At 54.2% G+C, this 23,971-nt stretch overlaps 1 protein-coding gene across 2 annotated transcripts; it reads right to left on the bottom strand.

Moving 5' to 3' along the window:
• Positions 1–30: 30 nt before the first annotated feature.
• TECR (trans-2,3-enoyl-CoA reductase) lies at positions 31–23,971 on the bottom strand. 2 transcript variants are annotated; one of them, XM_079771175.1, is made up of 13 exons: positions 23,824–23,971; positions 3,071–3,121; positions 2,372–2,423; positions 1,990–2,034; positions 1,792–1,895; positions 1,599–1,714; positions 1,406–1,511; positions 1,174–1,246; positions 1,041–1,084; positions 908–965; positions 742–830; positions 377–422; positions 31–295 (listed from the first exon to the last, which is right to left on the bottom strand). In XM_079771175.1, the coding sequence occupies exons 1-13, from the start codon at positions 23,836–23,838 to the stop codon at positions 168–170; spliced, it is 927 nt and encodes a 308-aa protein (XP_079627301.1). In that variant the 5' UTR covers positions 23,839–23,971; the 3' UTR covers positions 31–167. The 2 variants fall into 2 exon arrangements, with proteins under 2 accessions (XP_079627301.1, XP_079627300.1); XM_079771174.1 differs by lacking the exon at positions 23,824–23,971 and having other exon boundaries at positions 3,071–3,318.

The following is a 23,971-nucleotide window of genomic DNA, read 5'->3' as shown; positions in this document are numbered from 1 at the left end:
CCAAAGAAACACACACAGCCTGAGTCTGGATCCAGCTGGGCAGGCAGATTTTATTCCAGGTGCTGGACAGCAGTGTACCCCCGTTCCTCCCCCAGGAGGACACAGGGTGGGGTACAAGAGCCCGGCTCCCGAGAGCCTGACTGTAGGAGCTGGTGGGGGTGGGCGACTCAGAGCAGGAAGGGGATGATGGGCATGCGCAGGGGCGGGTAGTCTCGGAACTCCTTCAGGTAGCTGCGGTGCTTGCCCTTGGCCCAAATGGTCATTTGGATGAAGCCCACCAGAGAGAAGAGGGCCACTGCAGAGGAGAGCAGGGGGTCAGGGAGGGTGCATGGCCCAGAGTGGGGCAGGGCCAGGCTGAGGAGGGGAGTGGGCTCACCTGGGAGACACTGTGTCATGATGGCAAAGCCTATCCAGGACCCCACCTGTGGGCACAGGGCGGAGATGAGGGCAGGCCAGCTATTGGGGGTGGGGGGCAGGGGCCTACATGCCCCTCAGCCCTCAACAGCCACAAGCCCAGCCTTACACAACTCCCAACCCCCCGAGGCCACAGTCAGCATCACCAGATGCTCTCAAGTTCAAACTGCAAAAGCAACTGCTGAGCCAGGCAACCTGATTCTTCCCCACTCCCCACCTTGTAAATGTTGGGGATCCCCAGGGTTGAGACCTCTATCTCCAGGGACTGACCCCTCCACATGGAACCTGAAGCCCCATGGGGGAGAGGGGAGCAGGGCAGGCCCTCACCTCATAGGTGTAGTTGGGGCAGGACACCAGCAGGAAGAGCCACGTGAAGGGGTTCTTAGTGGGGTATGGGATCTTCCTGGTCTTGGATCCTGACAGGCAGGATGGGAAGGGTGAGTGAGACCCCTGGCCCAGCCTGCCCACCCCCTGCCCAGAGGACACCACTCACCAGCCGGCCGCAGGTCCCGCAGGGCCATGTGGATGGAGAAGTTGCCCAGCTGGCAGATCTGTCAGAGGAGCAGGGTCAGCCCAGAGCCCCCCAGACTCCCTCCACCCCATCACACATACCCCTGCCTGCTTACCACAAAGATGGCCAGTGCCAGTTTAACCTGCTGAGCTCCATAGGCTGAAAGGAAAGCCAGAGGGGAGGCCTATGAGGGGAGCCTGGTGGGAGATGGGGGCTCACAGGAGGAGCAGGGTCCCAAAGCCACTTACTGGGGGGCGTGTAGAGAGGGTGGTTGATGTAATAGGCCATCCACGCAGCGAAGCCCCAGTAGTAGGTGCAGTTCTGAAAGGGAGCAGGGCCGGGATGGGGCCTGGCCCAGTGGAGGGTGGAGTGGGCGGGGGGGGGGGGGGGGGTCCACCCTAAGGGGTGTGGGCAGAGAGCTGGGTCCTGCGAGGGCGGGGCTGAGGTGGGTGGGCCTGGGACACTAGGCCGGGGCCTTACCTTGAAGATGTTGCGCAAGGGCATGGTGCCATGGGAGAAGCGGTGTACGAAGAGCGTCTCCAGCAGGCGCTTGACATAGTGGAATGAGTGGCAGATGCAGGCGAGGCTGGGAGGAGAGCTGGCTCAGAGGGGCCGACCCACAGGCCTTTCCCCCACCCCCGGCACCCCCTCCGGCCTGGCCTGGCCCACTCACTGCACCACCGTGTGCCGGCTGGACGTGAAGTCATATTTGTGGCCGTAGATGAAGGGCACCCGGAAATAGAAGAGCAGGTAGATGAAAAGGGGTCCCGCGTACTCTGTCAGGAAGACCTGGGAAGACGGGCAGGTGAGTCACCCCAAAGTGGCTGATGGGAGAGGAGGCTGTAGGTAGTAGGGTCAGGACTCACCGTCACCCAGCTGATCTGCGCCCCCAGGTCCCGGAAGTACAGTGTGGCTGTGGTGCCCACCGGCAGCTTCTGCAGAACGTCCTCATCCTTCAGGGACTTGCCCTCTGCAGAGAGGCAGGCCACAGCTCAGGAGCTACCCAGGCCTTCGCCCACTGTCACCGGGGTGCCCAGGGGTGGTCAAGCAACAGCTGTACTCACTGGGGTCCAGGCGGAGGGACTGGCGGGCAGGGTACCACTGCGGATCTGCGGGGAGAGCAGGGCGTCACAGCACACAGCCTGGTGGGGCCCAAGGACCCCACGGCTCCTCCAACCGAGAACAAGCCTCTGTGGCCTGTGTGGCTCCAGGACACAGCCCGGAAGAGCACTGGCAGAGCTGGATGTTGTCCTTCCGAAAACCAAGCAAGGGCATTCCTACCAGTGGCCACATGGGGGCGCTGCAACAGGCAAGCCCAGAAAGTCCTGGGCTCCACTATGGGCATCTCTGCCGGCCCTAGGGAGAGAGGCTGCCAGGAGGGGTCCCACCCAGAGGCCCCTGCCCAGAGGGGCTGCAGGAGGCAGTGTGGCTGGGCCCTGGACTTACGGCTCTTAGTGAAAAGGTTCTTGATCTCTGCGATGGTGGCATGGGGCTCCACCTGAGGGAAGCACGGGCCGGAGGGAAGTCAGCCCTGGGGGGAGCCAGGACCCCTGGTCCAGGATCCCTCCTGCTAAGGTGGGGATGGATGGGGGCCTGGGTAGCTGCTATGGGAGTGGGGAAGGTTGGGGTCCAAGCCCCATACCCACATGGAGCAGCAAGGGCCTGTCAGAGGGGACGGCAGTGGGCCTGAGGGCCCAGGTTTACCAGGCAGCCAGGATGCCCCCCGGCCAAGCTGGGAGACAATTTGAGCAGGAGAAGCTGGACCTCTCCTCTCCACCCCTACCCACATCTCCCCCCAGAGTAAAGACCCACAGTCCAGGCCAGACGTCCCCTGGGAAGGGACAAGCCCCTTCCCCTGGCCTGGTCTCAGGAGGGGCAGGTTACAATTCTACCCCCTCGCAGCCCAAAGCCCTGAGGCCCCACTGAGGCTGCTTCACCTCCTCTTGCACAGTGAGGCCAAGTCCCGGCCACACCCAGGGGCCAGGGCTGCCCACTCTACCCCGAGCTGGCAGGGACAGGCCCAGGCCCGAAGACAGGACCCCTCATGCGCACCCCCCAAGCAGTTTGGAGGAGCACTCCCAACTATCTCCCTGGGGTCAGGAGCCCCCAGAAGGAAGTCATGGGCAGCCGGCACCGCGGTCCTACCTTGTCCAGGAAACACAGCTTCTCCCGAGTCTTTGCATCCAGAATCTCCACCTCAAAGAAGAGAACGCCCTTTTTAGGTTTCTTGGCCACTTTGGGGGGTGCAGGCCGGGGCAGGCCATTGAGGCCGAAGCCAGGGCTGGGGCCCTGGCCCTGGCTGGCCTCCCGAGCCACCAAGCTCACACTCAGGTCCATGCCACCCTGCTCTGCCCACGAGGCCAGTGGCCCAAGCTGCCGGCCGTCAGGCCCCACCACCGACCGCCCCACGCACAGCGCTCTGGGCCAGGCCACGCGATCATTCTGCCGCGGCGCTGGAAGGGAGCCCACGCCTGCCCTGGCACTGCCACCTTCTGTGCAGCTGTAACCCGAGTGGCCCTACAGCCATGCCCAGCTAAATATAAAACTTCCCAGACTGAGCCCCCGGAGAGCCATGGCACAGATCGGGACAGCCCCCAGGGGCTGGGTCACCCTGAAAGTGAGGCTTTCAAGTGGACATAGCCCCCAAAGAGCACTGGGGGGTAGGAAGGTCTCCAGGGGAAGGCATAGAGGTGTCTCCTGGCCCCCATACCCAGTGCAGGGTGGGGACCAGTCTTGGGGAGGAGGGTGAGAGGCCAGCCCACACCCCGGCACCCGGCTCAGGCCGGCAGAGTTCACTGGGCTTGGAGAAATCCCAGCTATTTTGAGAATCCGAGAGATAGATCATCCATTTCCCCTTCTGAGCTGTGAGAGACACTCGGATTATTTCCCTTGTGCATTCGTGTTCCCAGGGAGGTGACAGATTCCAGAGTTATTGGTGCAGAGCCTCTGTGTGGAAAGGGTAAAGAAACCGGCAAGTTTGCAGAAAGCACCCCAGCTTGGGCTGATGAGGCCTTGGCCCCACCTCCCTGACCTCCCTGACCTCCCTCTCCACATTTTCACTAGATCCACCCAGACCATGTTCAAGGTCACCTTCAGGGCAGTCTTCCCATCTTGTAAGCCCAGCATAGCTGCCTTGCCCAGGCCCTGAGATCCCCAAAGCCCAGAGCACACCGCCCACTTCACACACGATCTCCCTGAACCCCAGAGAGTGGCAGAGCAGAGGGGTGTTGCTGGGAGGGAAGAAGCTCCAGGAGGGAGGGGAGGTCTGACCCACCACTCCACGCAGGTCAAAGCAGACCCCGCGGACATGGGAGAGCAGCAGAGAGGCCGGTGGGCAGGCCAGCCCGGAAGGCCTGAGTGCAGAGCTCAAACGAGCAGTGGCAGGTAGGGCTGGGTCTGTCCCAAGTCGGCCACTGGGCAACAGGTGCTGAGGACCCTTCCCACCCCTGGTGGCCCTCAGTCAGCGGCAGCGTGGGGAAGAGGCGCAGGGCTCGAAACCCCATGCAGGGCCCACGCGAGGCTTTCTGAGGGCATGCTGCTCACCCAAGGCCCTTGAAAGAAGGGGTTCCCCTCACACACACCCAACGACAGTGAGAGGCAGGGGATGTGGTGGACAGTACATGGGACTGAATCGGGCCCTCCTGGGCCTCAGCCTGGGGAGCAGTTAGCAGGGCTGGGAGGGTCCCATGAGACAACGCGCGAGAAGTGCAGCGTGGTGGCTGACAGACGCGCAGTGTCCCAAAGCCTGTGGAGCTGCCACGAAGGGAAGGACATGCCTGGGGTGAGATCGCAGCCCCCTGCTGGCCAGCTGGTGGCTGCAGCACCCACCCCCATGGACCTGCGGGTAGGAGAGGGCCCGGCACCCAAGAAGTCTTGGCCAACCTGCCTATTGTTAACACCCTAGAGAGCTCTGCCAGGCTGTGTGGCCTTGGGCACAGGTTACTGAACCCCTCTGAGCCACAGGGGCAACAAGGCCAGACAGAGGGGCCAGAAACAGAAAACTGGTCTTATTACCTGGAGTACCAGTCCCACCAAGGGGACTCATGGGAGACGGGCGGGGCACACAGGAATGTCCGGAAAGGGCTAGAACGGCAGGGCCCTGGGCAGGCACAGGGCCTGCCCCGTGGCTGCAGGTATATTAATAGTTGCTGGGTCCCAGGCGGGCAGTGCCCACATGCCTTCCGAGCCGGTGTGGTCCACAGGAAGGCAACACCGTGCCTCCGGGGAAAGCGGCCTCCGAGTTCCTGCTGAACCACTCAACAGCTTAAAATACAACCAGCCCTCTCCCGGCCTGCCAGCTGCTGGGGAAGGGCTAGTTCTACCCTCCCCCCAGCCGGGCATGAGACCAGGCCCAGGAGGAGAGGACAGCCATCGGGGGCCCAGCTGGCTGCTGGGAGAGGAAGCTGGGCAGCAGAAGAGGGCGGCCAGGAGAGGGGCTATGCTCCCAGCAGCCGCCACACCGCGCCCAGGCCAGCCCAGAACCGAAGGACAGGAGACGGCGCCCTCACAGAGGTAAGCTCAGCCCAGGGGCAGCACCAGGGCCTGACCCACCGGGGGGGCGGGGGGGCTGCCCCAGCTCAGGCCACCCCGATAGGATCAGTCCTCATTTCCCATTTCCTGGACCCAAATCCTGGGACCCAGAGGCCATCTTTACCCCAAGAGAGGTCTGAAAGGCCCTGGGGGTGAGGGTTTGGGGGAGGGGGGACCAAGGACCTCTCTGTACTATTTTTGCATCTCCTTGTGTCTCTGTAATTTTTAAAAATAAAGTTATGCTAGATGGGGAAAAAGTTTTGCCAAGTGAAAAAAGCCAGACGCTAAGGGGTCACTTATGTATATGAAATGTCCAGAACAGTTAAATCCCACAGACAAAACGCAGAATGGTAGTTGCCAGGGGCTGGGGGAGTGAGAAAGGGGAGTATCAGCTAATGGGGACCTGGTCTCCTTTCGAGGTGATGGAAAGTTGTGCGACTAGATCGAGGTCGGTGGTTGTACAACACTGTGAATGTACTAAATGCCGCTAAACTTTTCACTTTTAAATGGGTATTGTGTTATGGGTATTGAATTTCATCTCAATAAAGTTTTCAGGTGGGAAGGCTGACAACCAAGTCCCATTTACCCATCAAAACAAAGGTCTCTGGGCAGGGAGCAGCAGAGGTTCCTCCCCCACCCCCACCCACCCCACCCACACTGAGGGCCTAAATGTGGGGGCCCTGTCATGTGCTTCCCAGTCCTCAGTCCCTGGGCTCACCCCCCCAACTGCAACCCTCCCCACCCCAGCGCCATCCCTACCCCCTGCTCTGTGCCCAAGCAGACCTCCCATGCCCTTTGCTTGAGAGACAAACACATGTACCACATGCCTGCCCAGCCCTGAGGCCAGAGTGGGATAGGGGCCCAGGGTAGGACCCAGGACTGAGGTCAGAGGGCACAGGCAACTCCTGAGCACAGGAAAGACAGCAGGCCCAGGCCCCGGCCCTGGGGAGAAGGCGACTGAGTGGCGGGAAGGAGTGGTGGGCCCCACTGAGGAACACAGGGGCAGCCCTTCCTGCCCCCCCAGAGGGAAGGGGCTGGGACAGGGCAACATGTTCTACTCTACGGATGAATGAAGTGAGGCCTGCGAAGAGGTCACTGGCTCAAGATCCATCAATGGCTGCAGGCAGCGTGTGTGGCCCCATGGCCTGCAACGGACAGAGGACAAGGGCAGGGCAGGCACCCTGGCCTGGGGTGCATGCGATGACATTCCACTAGCCTGGGAGGAATTCTCACCCAGAGGCCTGAGATTCTGGGGCCCAGCCAACAGCAACTTGTGGCAGCACGAGGTGGCAGAGGAGTGTGGGGGGTGGCGAGGACAAGGGGCAAGGCCACAGCCCACCTCGCAGGAGGGGACGAGCAGAAGCCACCCTGTGGTCTTCCCCAACCCGGAGAGGAGCACCCAGAGCCACTGTCGAGCAGCAGGGCCCCTGGCCTTCACTGTCTTCATGTTCCTGACCAAGGCAGCAGTAGTAGAAAGAGGGGAACCGCTTCTGAGCACCTGCTCCAAGCGAGCGCCAGTGCCCAGAGCTGCCAGGGAGGCAAGGCTCCAGGCATGGGCCCTGTCTGGCGATGACAAAACAAGAGCATAGTTATGCAACGGTAGGAGAGACTCAGGACTTTGCACATGCTGTTCCAGCTGCTTAGAACACTCTCCCTCAGACCCCACAGGGCTCCTCCCTTATCTCCTCAGGCCTTCAGATGACTTTGCAGTGAGCCCTTCCTGGCCATCAACTTAAAATATCAACCCCCAGACATTTACCATCTACCTCCCACGGGGCTGTCAGTTGTTTCCCAGCATGGAGCTGTGCTCTGGAAACACCTGTGAACGGCTCCTAGGCCAAGACTCACCTACCTCCTGGCTGTGAGGCCCTGAAATTACCCGTTTCCTCATCTACAAAGTAGGCTGCCCCCACCTGCCATCTCACAGGGTTACTGTAAGATTTACAGAGATAGGTCATTTCCGGCGGCACAGTCACAGAGTGGCCAACAGAGTGTCAATGGCCTGCAGAACAACATGCCAAAGTTTTATTGTGACTACTGCGATACATACCTCACCCATGACTCTCTGCAGCGTTTCAGCAAGGAAAAATACCTCCTACTCCATTCTTAGCTCCACCTCCTGCAGGGGTGATGATCCCACCTCCCCCCGTCTTCTGGGTCCACCTCGCCCCGGTATGATGCCAGCACCCCCTATGGAGGGGCCCTCCCATGATGCCAATGATGGGTCCTCCTCCTTCTGGGATGATGCCAGTGGGACCTGCTCCTGGAATGAGGCCGCCTATGGGAGGGCACATGCCAAGATGCCTGGGCCCCCAGGGATGAGACCTCCGGCCCGGCCCATGATGGTGCCCACCCGGCCCGGAATGACTCGACCAGACAGATGAGGAGGAAGGGGAGCCCCTTTCTATCAGGCTTCTGTTACTTTTCTACTTCACAGGAGATCGAGGTGCTGTGACCCTGGGTTTTCTAACAGCAGACAAGGAACTCACTCCCTCTTCCTGTCTAAGAGAGAATAGTGTTTGAGGGGAGTAGTGGGACCAAAAAAAAGCAATTTTCATTTGTACAGTGAAATGTGAAAATAAAATTGTCAGCTCTTTTCGTTAAAAAAAAAAAAATTTGGAGATAATAACAACCAAAAAAAGTACATAAACGTATCCAGCCTAGAACGAGTCTTATAAAGAATAAACATAATGCAGACCAGTACTAGTGAAATAGCACTGCCAGATGCCCAGGGAGCAGGCCTCTTGTCCCCAGATCCTGACCATGGGCATCAAGGGGCACATCCACAGGACATCAAGGTCGGGGGGTTGGTGCAATGATGCTTCATCCAGCTGCTGACAGTGAGCAGAACCCTAACAATAGTAAGACACGTGTGGGCACGAGAGGTGGGGCCTCTGTGCAGTCCCTACTATAGTCTTACTACAGCTCACAGCGCTGGAGGCTGCCACATCTCTGCTGCCCCCTTGTGGCAGCAGCTCCATCCCACAGTCCCACATCCTGGAAGGGTGCTCGCAGCAGCTTTGCTCCAGTCCCCCGGTCCCAACTCCACGTCCCAATTCCAGTACAGGATGGGACCAGGTTGGGACCAAGAGAGTGAGCCCTAACCCCAGCTCTGCCACTTACCAGCAAAGAGGTTCATTCATTCATTCCTGCACCCCTTCTTCCCATGACTGGGAACTGCAGTGAATAAACCAAGCCCCTGCCTCTAGGGACCTGCATTACAGTCTGTGTGCTGGGGGGTGGCAAGCAGGGGATGGGACAGACAATAGTGGCATGATTTGTGTCACCAAGGGTTGCGAAGTAAAACAGAGAATGGGAAGGGTGGGGCATCAGGAGTGGGGAGGGTGGCCATTTTAGGCAGAATGATCAGGGAAGGCCTCCCTCAGGGTGGGCATCTGAGCAAAGGCCAGGAGGAAGTGAGGGAACAAACCATGCACACATCTGGGGGGAAAGTATTCCAAGCAGAGGGAACGGCAAGTGCAATGACCCTGAGGCTGAACGGTGCCTAGCGTGTTTGTGGAGCAGGAAGAAGGCTACGTGGCCTGAACAGAGTGAGTGAGGGGGAGAGTGGGGGGACATGAAGACGGGGAGTAAAAAGGGCAGCTCATGCAGAGCCTTGTGAGCCACAGAGAGGATGCTGGCTTTTACTCTGAGTGAGGCAGGCGCCATGGAGGGTTCATGAGTAGAAGAGGAGCATAACCTGACTCAGGTGTTCACAGGTACCACCTGGGGACTGGGAGAGCAGGATGGAGGTGAGGATGAGGGTGAGAGTGGGAATTCTGGACAGACTACGAAGGTGGAGGCAACAGGATCTGCTGATCGTTTGTTGGCATGTGGAGATGGAGGAGAGAGAAATCTGAGGTTCCTATCTGAGCTTCATAAGGCAGAAAGAGCAAGGAGGAGGCTGGGGGGAGGTAGCACTTGAGCCCAAGTTGGAAGAGCTGAGTTTGTAACCGCGGCTCCACTCTGCATGAGCCACCAGGCAAACACAACACACAGGGCCCAGGCGCCAGGGCCCAGGTCACCGGAGCCAGGAGCCTGTGTTTCGCCATCTTTACAAACACAGCCGGCCTGGTGCTTCCCCGGCTCCTCCCACCCGTAAACCAGACTCAGTGGCCTCAAGGGCCTTGGACGAGGGACTGGAAGAGGCCAGAAAGTCAGCATGGATGTAACACCTCCCACTTTTATACCAGGAACTGCTGTGTCCTAAGAAGGGACCTGCCCGGTGGCTATGGATGAGTTTCCTAGCCCCCTCTCCTCATCCTCCCTCGCCCCTATGGTGGCCAAGGGAGCAGGAGCCATGAGGAAGCCAAGTTCCAAAGGGTGCAGAGTGCACCCAAGTCATGCAAATGCCTGAGCCCAGACCAGCCACCGCACAGTCTTGTGGGGCTGCACCTCCAGCCAGGACATGCTCGTTCCTAGGACTCACAGAGGTGGCACAGGGCAGCAAGCCCTGCCTCCAGCAGGCTCTCTGGGATGCCACAGGGGATTGCCTGCCAGGAAAAGGCCCTTAAACTGGGCTGTGGCATGCTGGGCCGCCTAGCAGCACCCAGCCAGTGCCTGCAAAGGACTGTGCGCTCTGGTGGGCAGCATCTTCTCCCAAAGCTGGGGCACAAGAGGCCTGCTGTGGTGCAAACCCTGCTCAGAGCAACCTAGGACTCCAGGCAAAAATGAAAATGGCCCAGCAGGTCCTTCAGCCAGCCCCCACAGCCACCACACGGGGCACAGCGGGATGGAGGCCTGGCCCATCTCGGCTAGCGAACCAACTTCACAAACGCAGAGGCTTGAGCGCACTTGCCACACTCAGCAGCTCAGCACTCTAGGCTCGCTTTCCCTTACACTTTCCAAAATATCGAAGTCACACTGCTCCTGCCAGGGCAGCTGAAAAGACCTTGGGCTCAGCTGCCAGGATGCCAGCACAGGCCACACCTGCTCAGCCAGAAATACCTCCTTCCCCAGTGGCCTCGCCTCATGACCCCATTTCTCCGAGGAGCCCAGGGCAGCCGAGGTGGGGGCGGAATGTCATCATCCCAGACTGGGAAGGACAGAGAGAGGCTGATCACTCATTCCCAGGCACCCAGCCAGCCAGCTCCCAGGCCCTGTGCCCACTGGCCAGATGAGGGGTCACCGAGTCTGGATGCCAATGTCCCTAGGCTGTGGGACCCAGGGCCAGGAGAAGCTGGCAGCGTATCTGGTAGTAACTAGCCTCAGAGGATGTTGTTCAGGTGCTCAGGTGTCCCCATGTTGGTCACTGAGACCACAGAAGGCCCAAGATGAAAGGGACCCTGGACTAACAGCGGGGGACTCTGGGTCTCAGGCCTGGATCTGACCAGCTGCTCACCAGCACCCACAGCCCACGCACCTCTCTGGGTGATTACAGGCTGTACCTGCTCCATTTGGAAATGCCACTACGAGTAACATGTATCAGATGCTGACCTCGTTCCTAGGACTCTGCTAAGACCTTCATCTGCATAACTCACCTAGCCTCACCTGGGCCTGTGACCCCTGCTGACCTGTCTCTATATCTCTGGGCAGGAAGGCACTGTTGGGTCAGAAGGCTGGAAGAGGCCGGAGATGCTGACCCCTGTGGACACAGGCTGACCAGAGCGGCAGGAGGAGCTCATCCAGGCCAGCCCCTGACCTGTGCACCCAGTGCAGCAAGCAGGTTAGTCCACCCCGGGGAGCTCAGCTTGCAGAACAGCCGGTCTGGGGTCCACACTGCCAGCCTTACACAGGCAGCAGCTGGTGCTCCCTGCACACTTACAGTGTGCCAGACATGGAGACACGTCCTCCACGTGAATTACCTCCTTCACTATCAATCCCCTTTTGCAGATGAGGAGACAATCTTATTCATTTCCTGCATAAATACCTACTCCAAGCCAGGCACTGTTAAGGGCTCTAGGGATTCAGGGTGGAAGGAGACAGAAAACCTTGCCCATGCAGAGCTTACGTTTTAGTCTGGGAACAGAGACAGTTACACATAACATATTAGAGGACTAGAGGGCCCAGTGCACGAAATTCGTACACTGTAGGGACCCTTGCCTCTACCGGCTACCGACTACCAGCTGGGGCCTTCCTTCGTTCTGCGCTGCCCCCTGGTGGTCAGCGCATGTCATAGCCAGCGATCACACTACCAGTAGATCTAAATCCCAAAGGAACACTTTGTATATTAGGCTTTTATATATAGATAGAAGATGACATGTGCCATAGGAAAAGGGGACAGGAGTGGCAGTAAAGGGGGTTCAGTTTTACATATAGTTAAGAAAGGCTTTCCTGGCCGAAACTGGTTTGGCTCAGTGGATAGAGCGTCGGCCTGCGACTCAAGGGTCCCAGGTTCGATTCTGGTCAAGGGCATGTACCTTGGTTGCGGGCACATCCCCAGTAGGGGGTGTGCAAGAGGCAGCTGATCGATGTTTCTCTCTCATCGATGTTTCTAACTCTCTATCCCTCTCTCTTCCTCTCTGTAAAAAATCAATAAAATATATTTTTTTTAAAAAAGAAAGGCTTCCCTGAAGGGACATTGAGCCAAGCAGTGAAGGAAAGAGCAGTCCAGAGATCTGCATGGAGGCAGAGGAATGGCCTGTGCGGCATGCTTGGTGCATTCAAGCAACAGAGCAGAGACCCCTGTGGCTGGAGGGAGGGAGCAAGGGTGGGACTGGAAGAGGTGAGGGCAGGGTGCTGGCCAGGGCATGCAGGGTCTCACAGGCTGGGTGAGGACTTTGGCTTCTACTCCGAGTGAGGTGGGGGCCATAGAGAGTTCTGGGCAGAGCAGGAACATGACCTGACTTGGGTTCTTAAAGGAGCTCTCTGAACAGTAAAGAAACAAGGTGGCAGTAGGCTATAGAAATAATTCTATCACCAATGAAGGATGGCTTAGACCCGTGGTCGGCAAACTGCGGCTCGCAAGCCACATGCGGCTCTTTGGCCCCTTGAGTGTGGCTCTTCCACAAAATACCAAAATAGACTTGGCCTGGGCGAGTCTATTTTGAAGAAGTGGCGTTAGAAGAAGTTTAAGTTTAAAAAATTTGGCTCTCAAAAGAAATTTCAATCGTTGTACTGTCGATATTTGGCTCTGTTGACTAATGAGTTTGCCGACCACTGGCTTAGACCAAGGGGTCAGAAAACCATGGCCCACAGCCAATTCCGGTCCACCTTCTGCCTCTTTGTGTTCAAGCTAAGAATGGTTGGAAAAATCAAAGGAAACCTATTTCAAGAAATTCAGATGTCAGTATCCACAGTTGTACTGGCCATGCTCACTGGTTGACGTATCGTCTAGGGCTGCTTTTGTTACAACGACTTAACCCAATAGGCAGGCACCCCTCCCCTATTTTACTGAAAGTAAAGACTTGGGACCCAGTCCTAGGACTGGCAATAGGACCTGGTCCCCAGGGACTGGCATCACTCACTTTCTCACCCCCATGTAGGTCCCCAGGAGGCAAGTGGCATGGCAGGCGTTCCCAGGTTAGGGTGGGAGATCCGGGCCCCATCTTCTAGTCTGGCCGCAGCTCCCTTGGCTGCCATCTCCTGGGACCCACCTGCCCAGGGGAGCTCCAACCTAGGCCATGAAATCTCAGTACGTAAGAGCGAGCCACTGGGCTCTGCCCGAGGGTGGCTGGTGCTTGTGGCTGCCTCCTACGTAGCAATCCTGTTCCCTGTGCTCCTCAGGAGCAGCTGGCCCAGGCCAGGGAACCCCACCCTGCTAGAAGCCATGGCCCACGCCCACACACAGCAAGGATATGCTTGCTGCACAGAACCTGCGAAGGGCTCAACAGTGTGCAGAGGGCATCTGGAACCTCTACAAGCCTTTTCTGCTGGCAGAGAAGTTCCTGTTCTTCACCCCCTCGGCAAACACTTGCTGAGCCCATCCATGTGCCAACCCATGCTAGGTGCTGGGCTCCAGGATGAATAGAAAGACCTATTTGTGACAGCAGGGTGCTGGGCAGTGTTCCAGGTGATAGGGTAGAACAGTGAGCACAGCCAAGAGAGGCCATGCCCCCCCACGGGACCTACTTACGCTCAAGGGAACACAGGCAGAGCATCCATCATGTAACACAAGGTCAGGCTGTACCAGGCGCCAAAAATAAAACAAAGGGCAGGAGATCAGTGCGCCACAGGAGTGGTCAGAGAAGGCCTTTCTAAGGAAGTGTGATTTGAACCAAACCATGAGGCTTCCCTGGGGGAGGTGCAAAGGCCCTGTGGCAGCACAGAGCTTTGCAGGGCTCAAGGACATCAAAAGGCTGGAGCAGAGTGGACTTGGGAGCAAACAACAGAGGAGGAGGCTGGGAGGGCGGTCAAGATGAGCACTTTGGAAAGTTGCTGTGAGTGCCACAACTGGTCTGGTTTTTAGAGGGATCCCTCTCCCTGCTGGGTAGGGGGGTGGGGGGGTGAAGGGGAGGGCAGTGGCAGCGGGGGAGCAGCAAGCAGGCAGAGACAGCAGTGACAGTCTCGGAAACAACCCAAGCCAGAGACTCTGTGGCTTAGACTGGGTCACAGAGGTGGCAAGTGGTGAAAGAGACACCCTAGTTCCTGGATCCTGAGTTGTCACGGATTCAAAACAAGCCGCCGACTTTTAAGAGAAAAAATAAACTTCCTATGTCAAGATACACACACACACACACACACACACACACACACACACACACACACACATGTATGTCAGTCATAAGATAAGGAACTTCTGAAAATGCTGAGGGAAAATGTACATCTTGGGATGAAGATAGAGTAGTAACAAGTACAAGAGGGTTCAACAGACGGGTGCTGGGTTTCTGGAATGTTTACCAGGCCCAGCCACATCTACCAGGGAAAGGTAAACGGAAAATGCCAGCCCCACCTGTTGAGAGAGGTTCAGGAAGACGCCCACGCTGTCTTCCCACCCGCAAAACCCCAGGTGCCTGCTGGCTCCGCTCTGCCCCTCTGGTTGGGAGTGAAATGAAGCAAGAGGAAAGGAATCTAAGAGTCTTGACATGGACATCCTTCCCCATACTTTCTCCCTGGATGATGCATGTTCTCAGACCCAGCCGGAGACTGGAAATGGTGTCTGTCCACTGAGGCCCCAGGCGAGCTGGACTGTGGTGGGCAGTGCAGTTCCTGAGCTGGCCTAGAAGTCTGGCAGGAAATATTTCTGAGGACTGGTCATGGCTTTAGCACTTCCCACAGGATCCCCATCTTCTCCTTACAGGACAACTCAAGAGTTCAGGTAACTCTGGGTCAAAAAGGGGGAAAAAGAGAATGGTCAAGCTCCAAAATAGCTAAAGATGTGCAGAGACCAGCTTCACGACAGAAGGGGGCCGACGCTAACACAGGGAAGCCACACGCGCTCCAAGCCAGAAACTCCAGGCCTTGAAACAGACAAGCACCCTGCAAGCAGGCAAGGGTCGTTCCCCTGGAGTTGCAGTGCCTTCTGGGGGGAAGAGACATGGCTGACTGCCTGGGCCCACCCTGCACCTTGCTCTACAGGACAGTGTCTCTAGCAGACATGCAAAATCACTCGCTCCACATGTCTCCCGAGCCCCACCAGGAGCCAGGGTTAAAGAGGAGAGTGAGGGACTCACACTAACATGCTCCCAGGAGGTGCTACATCTGTGTGAAGAACTAAAACAGGAGAGGTGACAGGGTAACAGGTGGCCTGGCTGGGTCAGGGGAGCCTCTCAGAGGGGTGGCATTCGAACTGAAACCTGAATGACAGGATTTCCAGACAAGATGAGAAGAGCAGCCTCTCCCCAAAACGTCCAAGCACTGGAGTTACCCATCTGAACACCAGCCCTGTCCTCTGCGGATCCGCACCCCCAGCCCGGAGATTTTGTTCGACTTGATTCTCTGGAGCAGTGGTCAGCAAACTGCGGCTCGAGAGCCACATGCGGCTCTTTGGCCCCTTGAGTTTTTAGCAAAGGCCAGCTTAGGAGTACCCTAATTAAGTTAATAACAATGTACCTACCTATATAGTTTAAGTTTAAAAAATTTGGCTCTCAAAAGACATTTCAATCGTTGTACTGTTGATATTTTGCTCTGTTGACTAATGAGTTTGCCGACCACTGCTCTGGAGCAAATCGTATTCAGTAATATACTGTTTCAGACTATAGATCTCCCCAAGAATTCTGATATTACCCTCACCCACCCTCAAGAGCAGGGGTCCTCAAACTTTTTAAACAGGAGGCCAGTTCACTGTCCCTCAGACTGTTGGAGGGCCGAACTATAGTTTAAAAAAAGCTATGAACAAATTCCTATGAACACTGCACATATCTTATTTTGAAGTAAAAAAACAAAACGGCAAAAACACCCGCATGTGGCCCGCGGGCCGTAGTTTGAGGACGCCTGCTCAAGAGATATGCTTTCCCAACCCCAGCTCTTGAGGAGCCTTGATGCAGCAACCCCCTGCTGAGTTAGACTCCTAAGGTGCCTGGGAGACAGCGTCTCCCCGTTAGACTGGAGGCTCCATTTGTGACCCCCTCAAATTTCAACCTGCTTCCTAATGCTTCGTGAAGCCTCAGTGCCAATGTTAAACCACCCTCCCCCAAACTTGACCAACCCACACCCACCCTGAAGACAGGCACTGTTCCCATGGGCCCACCACACAACTGGCATGGCCCTAGCCAATGCTCCCTTTAAACAGGAAAAAAATAATAATAATAATTCAGAAGGGCCCAGGGTACGACACATACCCTGCAGTCTCCTGGGCTGACTGAATGGCCTGGGGACTCTGCTTACATAAGAGCCTGGTTCAAGCAGGGACAGGGACAGGGCTGTGCCAGCCTGCCAGTCACTCACTGCAAGCTAATGAAGAGACCCTTTATCCCTCCAAGGGCTGGGGAACGCTGTGGCCCATCTTAACTAACCATTTGTCAATAAGGAACTACCCTGAGCATTTCTGTAACCAACACCATAACAAGAGAGCCCCCCAAGGACTTAAACCACCCCCTGGAAGTTAACCTTTTAGATAAAACCAACAGGCAAAAGGGACTTCCATCACCTGCGGGGTAAAGTCCACATGCCTGGCCGGCCTCATTTCCTGATGTGGGACAGACACCCAAGGAAGTCCGGCCTCCAAGCCTCAGCCCAGGCCGTTCCCCTCCCCTCCTCAGGCCTCACTTAGGTGCACGACCTTGAGGGCAGAGGCTGAGATTCATTCATTCCAGTATTCCTGGCATGTGAGGCGTAAAGAAAAAGAAAATATGTTGGAGCCGTAACCGGTTTGGCTCAGTGGATAGAGCGTCGGCCTGTAGACTGAAGGGTCCCAGGTTCGATTCCGGTCAAGGGCGTGTACCTTGGTTGTGGGCACATCCCCAGTAGGGGGTGTGCAGGAGGCAGCTGATAGATGTTTCTAACTCTCTATCCCTCTCCCTTCCTCTCTGTAAAAAAATCAATAAAATATATTTTTTAAAAAATATGTTGGAACTAGCGGACTAATGAAGTGGTAGATTGGAAACAGGTAAGCGAAGCCCCACAGAACACCCAGAGCAGCAGATCCTGCCAGCCACCTGTGTGGGGAGGGGTGGGCCCATGTGCAGGGTGGCAGCTCTCACTGAAGGGGTGGGTGATGGGGAATAGTCCTGCTGAGGTTGGGTAAACCCAGAGCAAGTGGTCAGAAGCCATAAGAAACTAACTGCCTTCCCAACGTCAGGACCCCTAACGAGGCCCCTCAGCCCACCGTGTGGGAAACCAGACTCCTCCAGGTCCCTGCAAGAGGCCCCACTCTCACCCTTCTGCTCCCTGTCAGCCTGACTGCAAGAAGATGCATTCATTCATCCAATCATTCATTCAACAAAGAAGCACTGACCGAATGCTGAGGAGACTGCAGGAACAAGACAGAGTCCCTGCCCTCACAGAGCTCACAGCCTGACCAGGGTAGAAAGACCATCAAGTAACCAAATGAGAACACCACAGCCAGAAACAGCCCGTGAAAGAGACTACAGGGGGCTGGGGAGTGGGGTAGAAGGTTGCACTCCAGATAGGATGGTCCAGGAAGGCCTCTCAGCATGACACTGAAGCTGAGCTCTCAAAAGCAAGGGACCAGGCAAGGGAAGAACAGAGGGAAGCGCATTCCTGACTGAGGGATCAGCATGTGCTCCTAGAGCAGGGACATGGCTGTGGGTGTTTGAAGATCTGCCAGCGATCGGTTCTGATCCACCTAATGCTTTGTACAGTGACTGGAGGCCAGGAATGTGCTGGGCACTTCCCACTCCCCAATGGCCCTGAGACAGGTGTCCTCATCCTGACTTCATGGGTGAGAAAGCTGAAACACCTGGGTGGGGTAACTGTCCGAAGGCAGACCACCCAGTGGCCTCCACAGGCCACCCCGGCATCCCTTCCTCAGGGCCTGACCACGTGCGCCCACACACAGCACAGCCCACTTTGAGTCTCGTAGAACTGGGCTCTGCCACTCACTGTGTGACCGTGGGCACGTCACTTTGCTTTTCTGTGCCTCAGTCTCCCCATCTGTCAAACAGGGATAAGAACAGTATCTCTTTCATAGATTAATTATAAGGGTTAAACAAGTTACTAGATAAAAAGCACTTAGAGTGAGCACTACTTGATGGTGATGAAGATGATGATGCTCTGGCTGTTCCTGTATTCAAACATTCTCAGCCGCCACTGTCAATGTCTGCAAGAGGCTATTAAGACCTAGCCTGAACCTGACCCACCAGCAGAGGTCTCTGGCCTTTCTCACCAGCCAAGCCTGTCAGTGAACGTGCAGAGATTCCCAAACAACCGTGTCACAACAGGTGCAAGTCCTTTCCAAGCACATTCCCCATCAGTTGTTAACTCCTCTCCCCTCAGGAACCAATTATTCAAGGGGCTCTGCTAAGCACAGGATCACTCCCAGTCCCAGCCAGTGCGGCTCAGTTGCCCCACCTGAAGCCCACCCTCACCCACCTCCTACCTGCCTCCTCCGCCTAGACCCCCCTCTTCTCCACCTCAGCCCACCCTACCCTGCCTCCTCCAACTCAGCACCAAGGCCTCTGAAGTCAAGTAGATCAACAGAAATTGCTAAATGTTAGCTGCTGTCCTGTGCTTTGCCTGGCCCTGAGTTGAGTGCCTTCCACGCATCTGCTCATCTAATGTTCACCAGAGCAATAACCCCTTGAAGCCATAACCCCGTGAGGTTAGGGACCATTATGCCCAGCAGGGTAATGGTCAGTGTGCAACAAGGAGCTCTGAGGGGGGAGGGGCCGGCTAGGGCACACCCTTGACCCCCACTGTATGAACGAGAAAACTGGCTTGTGAGGTTGCAGAACCTGTCCGTGGGGGCAGTTAAGGACCTGAATCCAACTCTGATCCAAAGCCTTCAGGCTTTGCTGTCTTCCCAGGAAGGACACTGCCAAACCCAACGAGGGACTGGCCGTGTGGCCCTGGGAAAGGCCCTCCTCTCTGGGCCTCAGGTCCCTTACCTGTAGAGTACAGAAGACAAACCAGAGAATTCTAGAGCTCATTCAGGCTCGGGGTTCTCAGATTCGGCCCGCAGTAAGGGAGTGGCTAAGTGTAGAGCTACCAAGGGACAGAAGAGGGGACACACCAGGAGAATCTGAAACAGTGAGTCACTACCTGCTCAGAGCAAGAAACCTGCAGGGTGTCAAAAGCCTGAGACCTACTCACAGGCTCTTAGCCTGAGGCACGCCAACACAAGAAAGGCCTTTAAAGCTCACCAAGCTTTCATGGCTGCAGAACTCCACAGTCCACCCGATTTTAGGGCAGCGGTAGACCCTCTGCCAGCAGTCCGCACTGGCCCACAGCGCCTCTCCCACCCTCTAGCCACGGATGTGTCCTCAGAAACATGCACGGCCATCAGCTGCCTGGAGCAGCATCAGTAGAGGATTGACAGCAGGGACAGAAACAGGAGACAGGCACACTGCTTCCTAGGTCTATGACCTTGAGCAACTTAATTACTTCTCTGAGCCTGTAAAGTAGAAATAATACTCTTGCCCACCTGATCAGATGCTCATAGCACTCAATAAACAATGGCGGCTATCAGCAGCACCATCATCACACTATTCTATCAATGAGGAATCAGACAGACATAGGTCTGGATCCTGTCTCCATCATGATGTAACTGACTGTCCTAATCTACAAAATGGGGACAATTGGAACCCACCTCTCAGGGTTTTCGAAAGGACACCTTGCTCCTTGTCAAATGTCCCAGCTTTTATCATTATCTAGCCACAAAAAGATAGTTCGGGATGAGGGGGTCACAACTAGGGTCCATCCTGTCAGCAAATGCAAAATTAACCCCAAAAGCATTTTCTGAAGACCTGTTCAATGCAATGTAGAAGGGTGTGAGAGCCCGGCCGGTGTGGCTCAGTGTCTCAGTGTCGACCCATGAACCAAGAGGTCCCCAATTCGATTCCTGATCAGGGCACATGCCCCAGTTGCAGGTTTGATCCCCAGTAGGGGGTGTACAGGAGGCGGCTGATCGATGTCTCTCTCTCTCTCATCTATGTTTATATCTCTCTACCCTCTCGCTTCTTCTCTCTAAAATCAATTTTTTAAAAAATATATTTTTTAAAAGTGTGAGGGTAAAGAGATCAAGCAGTCCCCATCTTAGAACATACCACCTTCCTGCAAACAGGCACCAAATGTAACCTGCAAGGATCAGAGAACCACATGTTAAAACAGGGCTCGATGGCCAAAAACCCCCTACTTATTCCTCACCTTCTATTTCAAAAGGACACAAGAATTCAGAAGAAAAAATTACAGGAAACACCTAGAATCCCACCTTTGAAGTAAAATTTTCATTTTACTCTAGTTATATCAGATTCCCTTTTTCTTTTTTTAATAAAACAGACATAGCTAAAGCATCCCCATAACTTTTCTTCCCCATCTTTTTCTCCCAAAGCAATGGTTCTTCAACTACTGTGTAATTCCCACACATTTCTCACCTTGTATTACAATTTATCCTTAGATTAGGTATATACCCATAAACAACAGTACATGTAAGTCTCACTTGGTTGTTGTTTTTTTCCAATTTACAGAATCTTTTGCAACTTGCTTTATTCCACTCAACAGGATATTTGGAGATTTATCAAACTGATTTCTTTTCATATAATGGAATTGTGCAAAACATTTTTTTAAAATGACCCAGATCTGCATGTAGCACCACCCCGTTTATGTATACCCCTTGCTAATATATTTCCAGCAACTTCATAATGTTCTTTAAAACTTTAAAACTTTGCTTCACTCCAAGGAGCAGCCAGAGACAGGCTCACAGAGGTTAAGTAAGCTGCCCTGGGTCACGCCATTATTTAGAGTGGCAGAGCCAGGACTCAGCCCAGGCTTAGGCAAAGCCCACACACCTATGACACCATTAAACATGACTTGTACTTTCTCCTTAATTTTCACCTTCCTACTCAGTTCTCTGGCTCTAAACTGTCCCATGACCTGTACTCTAGTTACAGAACTTTCACATACTTACACCTGTAGAGGCAGCTGAAGCAAGAATTTGCCTGAGGCAAGGCATAATATTGTCCTAGAATTATCTGCAAAATGGGCACCAACAGAGCTACCCTTTGAGGTGAGGTGATGGAAGATCCTAAACGAGGGCAGTGAGAACCCCTAGAGGGTGAAGCTTCCACTTCCTCACCTCAGGGTACCCAGCTGCAGGAAATGAGCAGGGACTTGGGTTCAGGAAGGCTGAAGGTACCAATTCTCCTCACTTACAAGATGCAATAAGCTGTTTTTCCAGTTGCTACTGGGATCAATGTTTTGACCTCTGATCGGCAATGGCAAAAACTGCAATTTAAGAAAAAAAAAACCTATAGCTTGAGATAAGTAGTTCTCTTATTTTAACTTGCTCTGACCCCAAGACAATCCCAAGGCCAGCTCTGAACTTCCAAAAGCCAGCTTCAGCCAAGGCCAGAGGGAGACCTGCTCTCCAGGCTTGTCTCAGGCCACTGAAGGGATACTTTTTCATTTCAGATCACAGAGGGAAATAGGCAGTGACAGCAAACCACAACAAACCTTCCCCTTTAGCTGAAATTCTAACTGCCATAACATCAGATGTCAGTCCTGGTTAGCTTGCTGTTGACACTGCATGAGTCCTGCACCTTTCTGAATAATACTTCAATCACTTGTATACTGCACTTTATCGAGGGCAGTGGTCGGCAAATCATTAGTCAACAGAGCCAAATATCAACAGTACAACGATTGAAATTTCTTTTGAGAGCCGAAAACCGACTTCTGCGAATGGGCCACGAAGTTTCAATCGCACTGTACGTGCGCGCCCGCACGTGGTATTTTGTGGAATACAAATACAATGTGGACAGTAATTGAAACCTTTTCTCAATCTTTGCTAAATGTGAGTGAAAGCATCCTTGCCATTTGTATTGATCTGTAAAAACACACACCCCTGGAGTAAAACTAATCTGCTTGCTGTGCAAACCGGGCAGGGAGGTGACTGCTCCTCCCATACAGAAACTCTGTAGCCAGCACCTCAGTGAATACTTGGCAAAGGTTAGCAGAGAATGAGAACACAGCAAAATAACTATTTTTTTCATTTTGTTTATTTTTTCATTTTGAACAGAGGGTTTGACACTCCCCCTTCCTTTTGGGAGGGAAAAGGTTTGAGTAAGGTAAAACATGTTCTCCAGTCCAACCATGGGTTCCAGTCTGTGCCCACCCTGTGGGTTCTCAGAGGCCTACTTGATCTGACTAGTAAAATTAAGAGATTTTACTTTGAGTGGTAAACACACAATGCAATATACAGATGATGTATTATAGGACTGTACACTTGCAACCTATATAATTTTATTAATCAATATCACCCCCGATAAATTTAATGGGGGGAGGGGATTAAAACTCCACTTTAAAAATGCCACACAGACCTTCCATTCACATCTTTCAAATTGAATGTGGCTTTTTCTCCAGGATTACACAGAGAGTTTGAAAGGGAAAATTATATTAGAAGAACTTTATTTTATGATCACAAAGTTGAATGGGGCATGAGAGATTACTGAACCCTACCTCCTTTTTCTTAATACCATGTCAAAATTGACTGAGGACTTATGGGATAAAAGTTTCAAAAGATTCTGGGTGAATTTACCAATAATAATAACAATAATAAAGGGGGCGGGCAGAGGTAGTGGTATTCAACTTATGAATAAAAACAATTAATCCTTCCTTCCATTTATATGAGGTACCTAACCGTAGTCCAACTCACAGAGACAGAAGTAGAATGGCAGTTGCTAGGGGCAAAGCAGAGGGGGGAATAGGAAGTTAGTCTTTTATGGGTACAGAATTTCGGTTCTGCAAGATGAAAAGAATAGAGTTCTGGAAATGGATAGTGGTGATGGTTGCATAACAATGTGAACGTACTTAATGCCATTGGCCTGTACACTTAAAAAGAATAAAGATGGTAAATTTCATACATATTTTACCAAAAAGCAATTTTAATTGGGGGTTGCGGGGGAGAATACTCTCAACCTGCTAATTTTCATTTGGGGACCAGCATGGCAGAGTGGCTAATAACTAGGAGCTCTGGAGTTCTGAGTTTCTCTCTGTGTTCTGCATTTACTAGCTGGGAACCTTTGAACAAGTCACATGACATCTCAGACTGTTTTTTTGGTTATTATTTTTGGAAATAATAACAATAAAAGTCTCCTACCTCATAAGCTATGAGGATAAGAGAAGAAGGTAACTGAATTTCATTAGCACAAGAGTGAGCACTTGCTAAAATGAGTTACTAAAAAGTCAGCAATAATTAAATGATAAAATTACTAATATTTTCAGAGAGATCTCTAAGAGCTGAAAAAACTTGTAAGCCCAGCTTAGAAGTCAGAAGATAGGCTTCAAGAGTGGCTGTGGGCGTGAGACTTCTGTGACACACAAGGGGTGACAAAGATGATCTCGTAGATTACCAGGAAGCCAGATCAGCTTTGTTGCTTGGCGGGAGCCAGCCCTGGCAGCACCGTCCTCACCTCCTAAGCTTCTCGGGAGCGTCCCGGGCGAGGGAAGGGGTCCAAAGGTCGTGCCAGAGAGGGCTGATAGCAAAGCCCCTTCCTAAGCCCGAGGTGGCGACATGGTGCAAGGTTGTGCAAGACACCTACGCATTGGGAGCAAGGGTCCCGCACCCTCGTTCCTCCCCTGCCAAAGCCTGCATCTCTGCCCGCTGGGAGAGCTGCAGGGAACTGCAAACTCCTCAGGTGCAGCAGAGACCCCCAAGAAAAGGCATCCCCAAAACAGCCTGGGTTGCAGAATTATAAATACCTCCTCTGCACATGCGCACTGAAATTTGCGATCGTCCCGGGGCACAACCGCGCCCACTGCGCCTGCGCCGTTTAGCAGTCCTTTGGGCACAGGACAGGAAAAGGGGATCTCGTGGTCCCACGAAAAAAAGAGTGGGTTTGAGGTGGCCGCTCGATCCCCGTATCCTCATTTCTTACCTCGTAATGCTTCATGATTTCCTCACAGGCGGCTGCTGCTCCTGCTCCTGCTGCTACTGCTGCTGCTGCCTCCCAGCACGCAACGCAGCACAGGTCCCTCACGCGCTCACAACTGCTGCGCGAGACTAGCCACGGCTCCGCGTCCGCC

Source organism: Cnephaeus nilssonii, assembly GCF_951640355.1.
Source record: "Cnephaeus nilssonii genome assembly, chromosome: 5".
NCBI lineage: Eukaryota > Metazoa > Chordata > Mammalia > Chiroptera > Vespertilionidae > Cnephaeus > Cnephaeus nilssonii.
The sequence above is the reverse complement of the archived record's forward strand: the minus strand, read 5'-3'. Positions and strand labels throughout refer to the sequence as shown.

What these genes read in the sequence shown, in the direction of transcription:
- TECR (XM_079771174.1), bottom strand. Translation starts at nt 3,262, where the DNA reads ATGGACCTGAGTGTGAGCTTGGTGGCTCGGGAGGCCAGCCAGGGCCAG. An exon ending in AGCTGTGTTTCCTGGACAAG is followed by an intron (nt 2,424 to 3,070) that starts GTAGGACCGCGG and finishes TGCTTCCCTCAG; the next exon opens with GTGGAGCCCCATGCCACCAT. An exon ending in GCCCCAACTACACCTATGAG is followed by an intron (nt 423 to 741) that starts GTGAGGGCCTGC and finishes CTGTGCCCACAG; the next exon opens with GTGGGGTCCTGGATAGGCTT.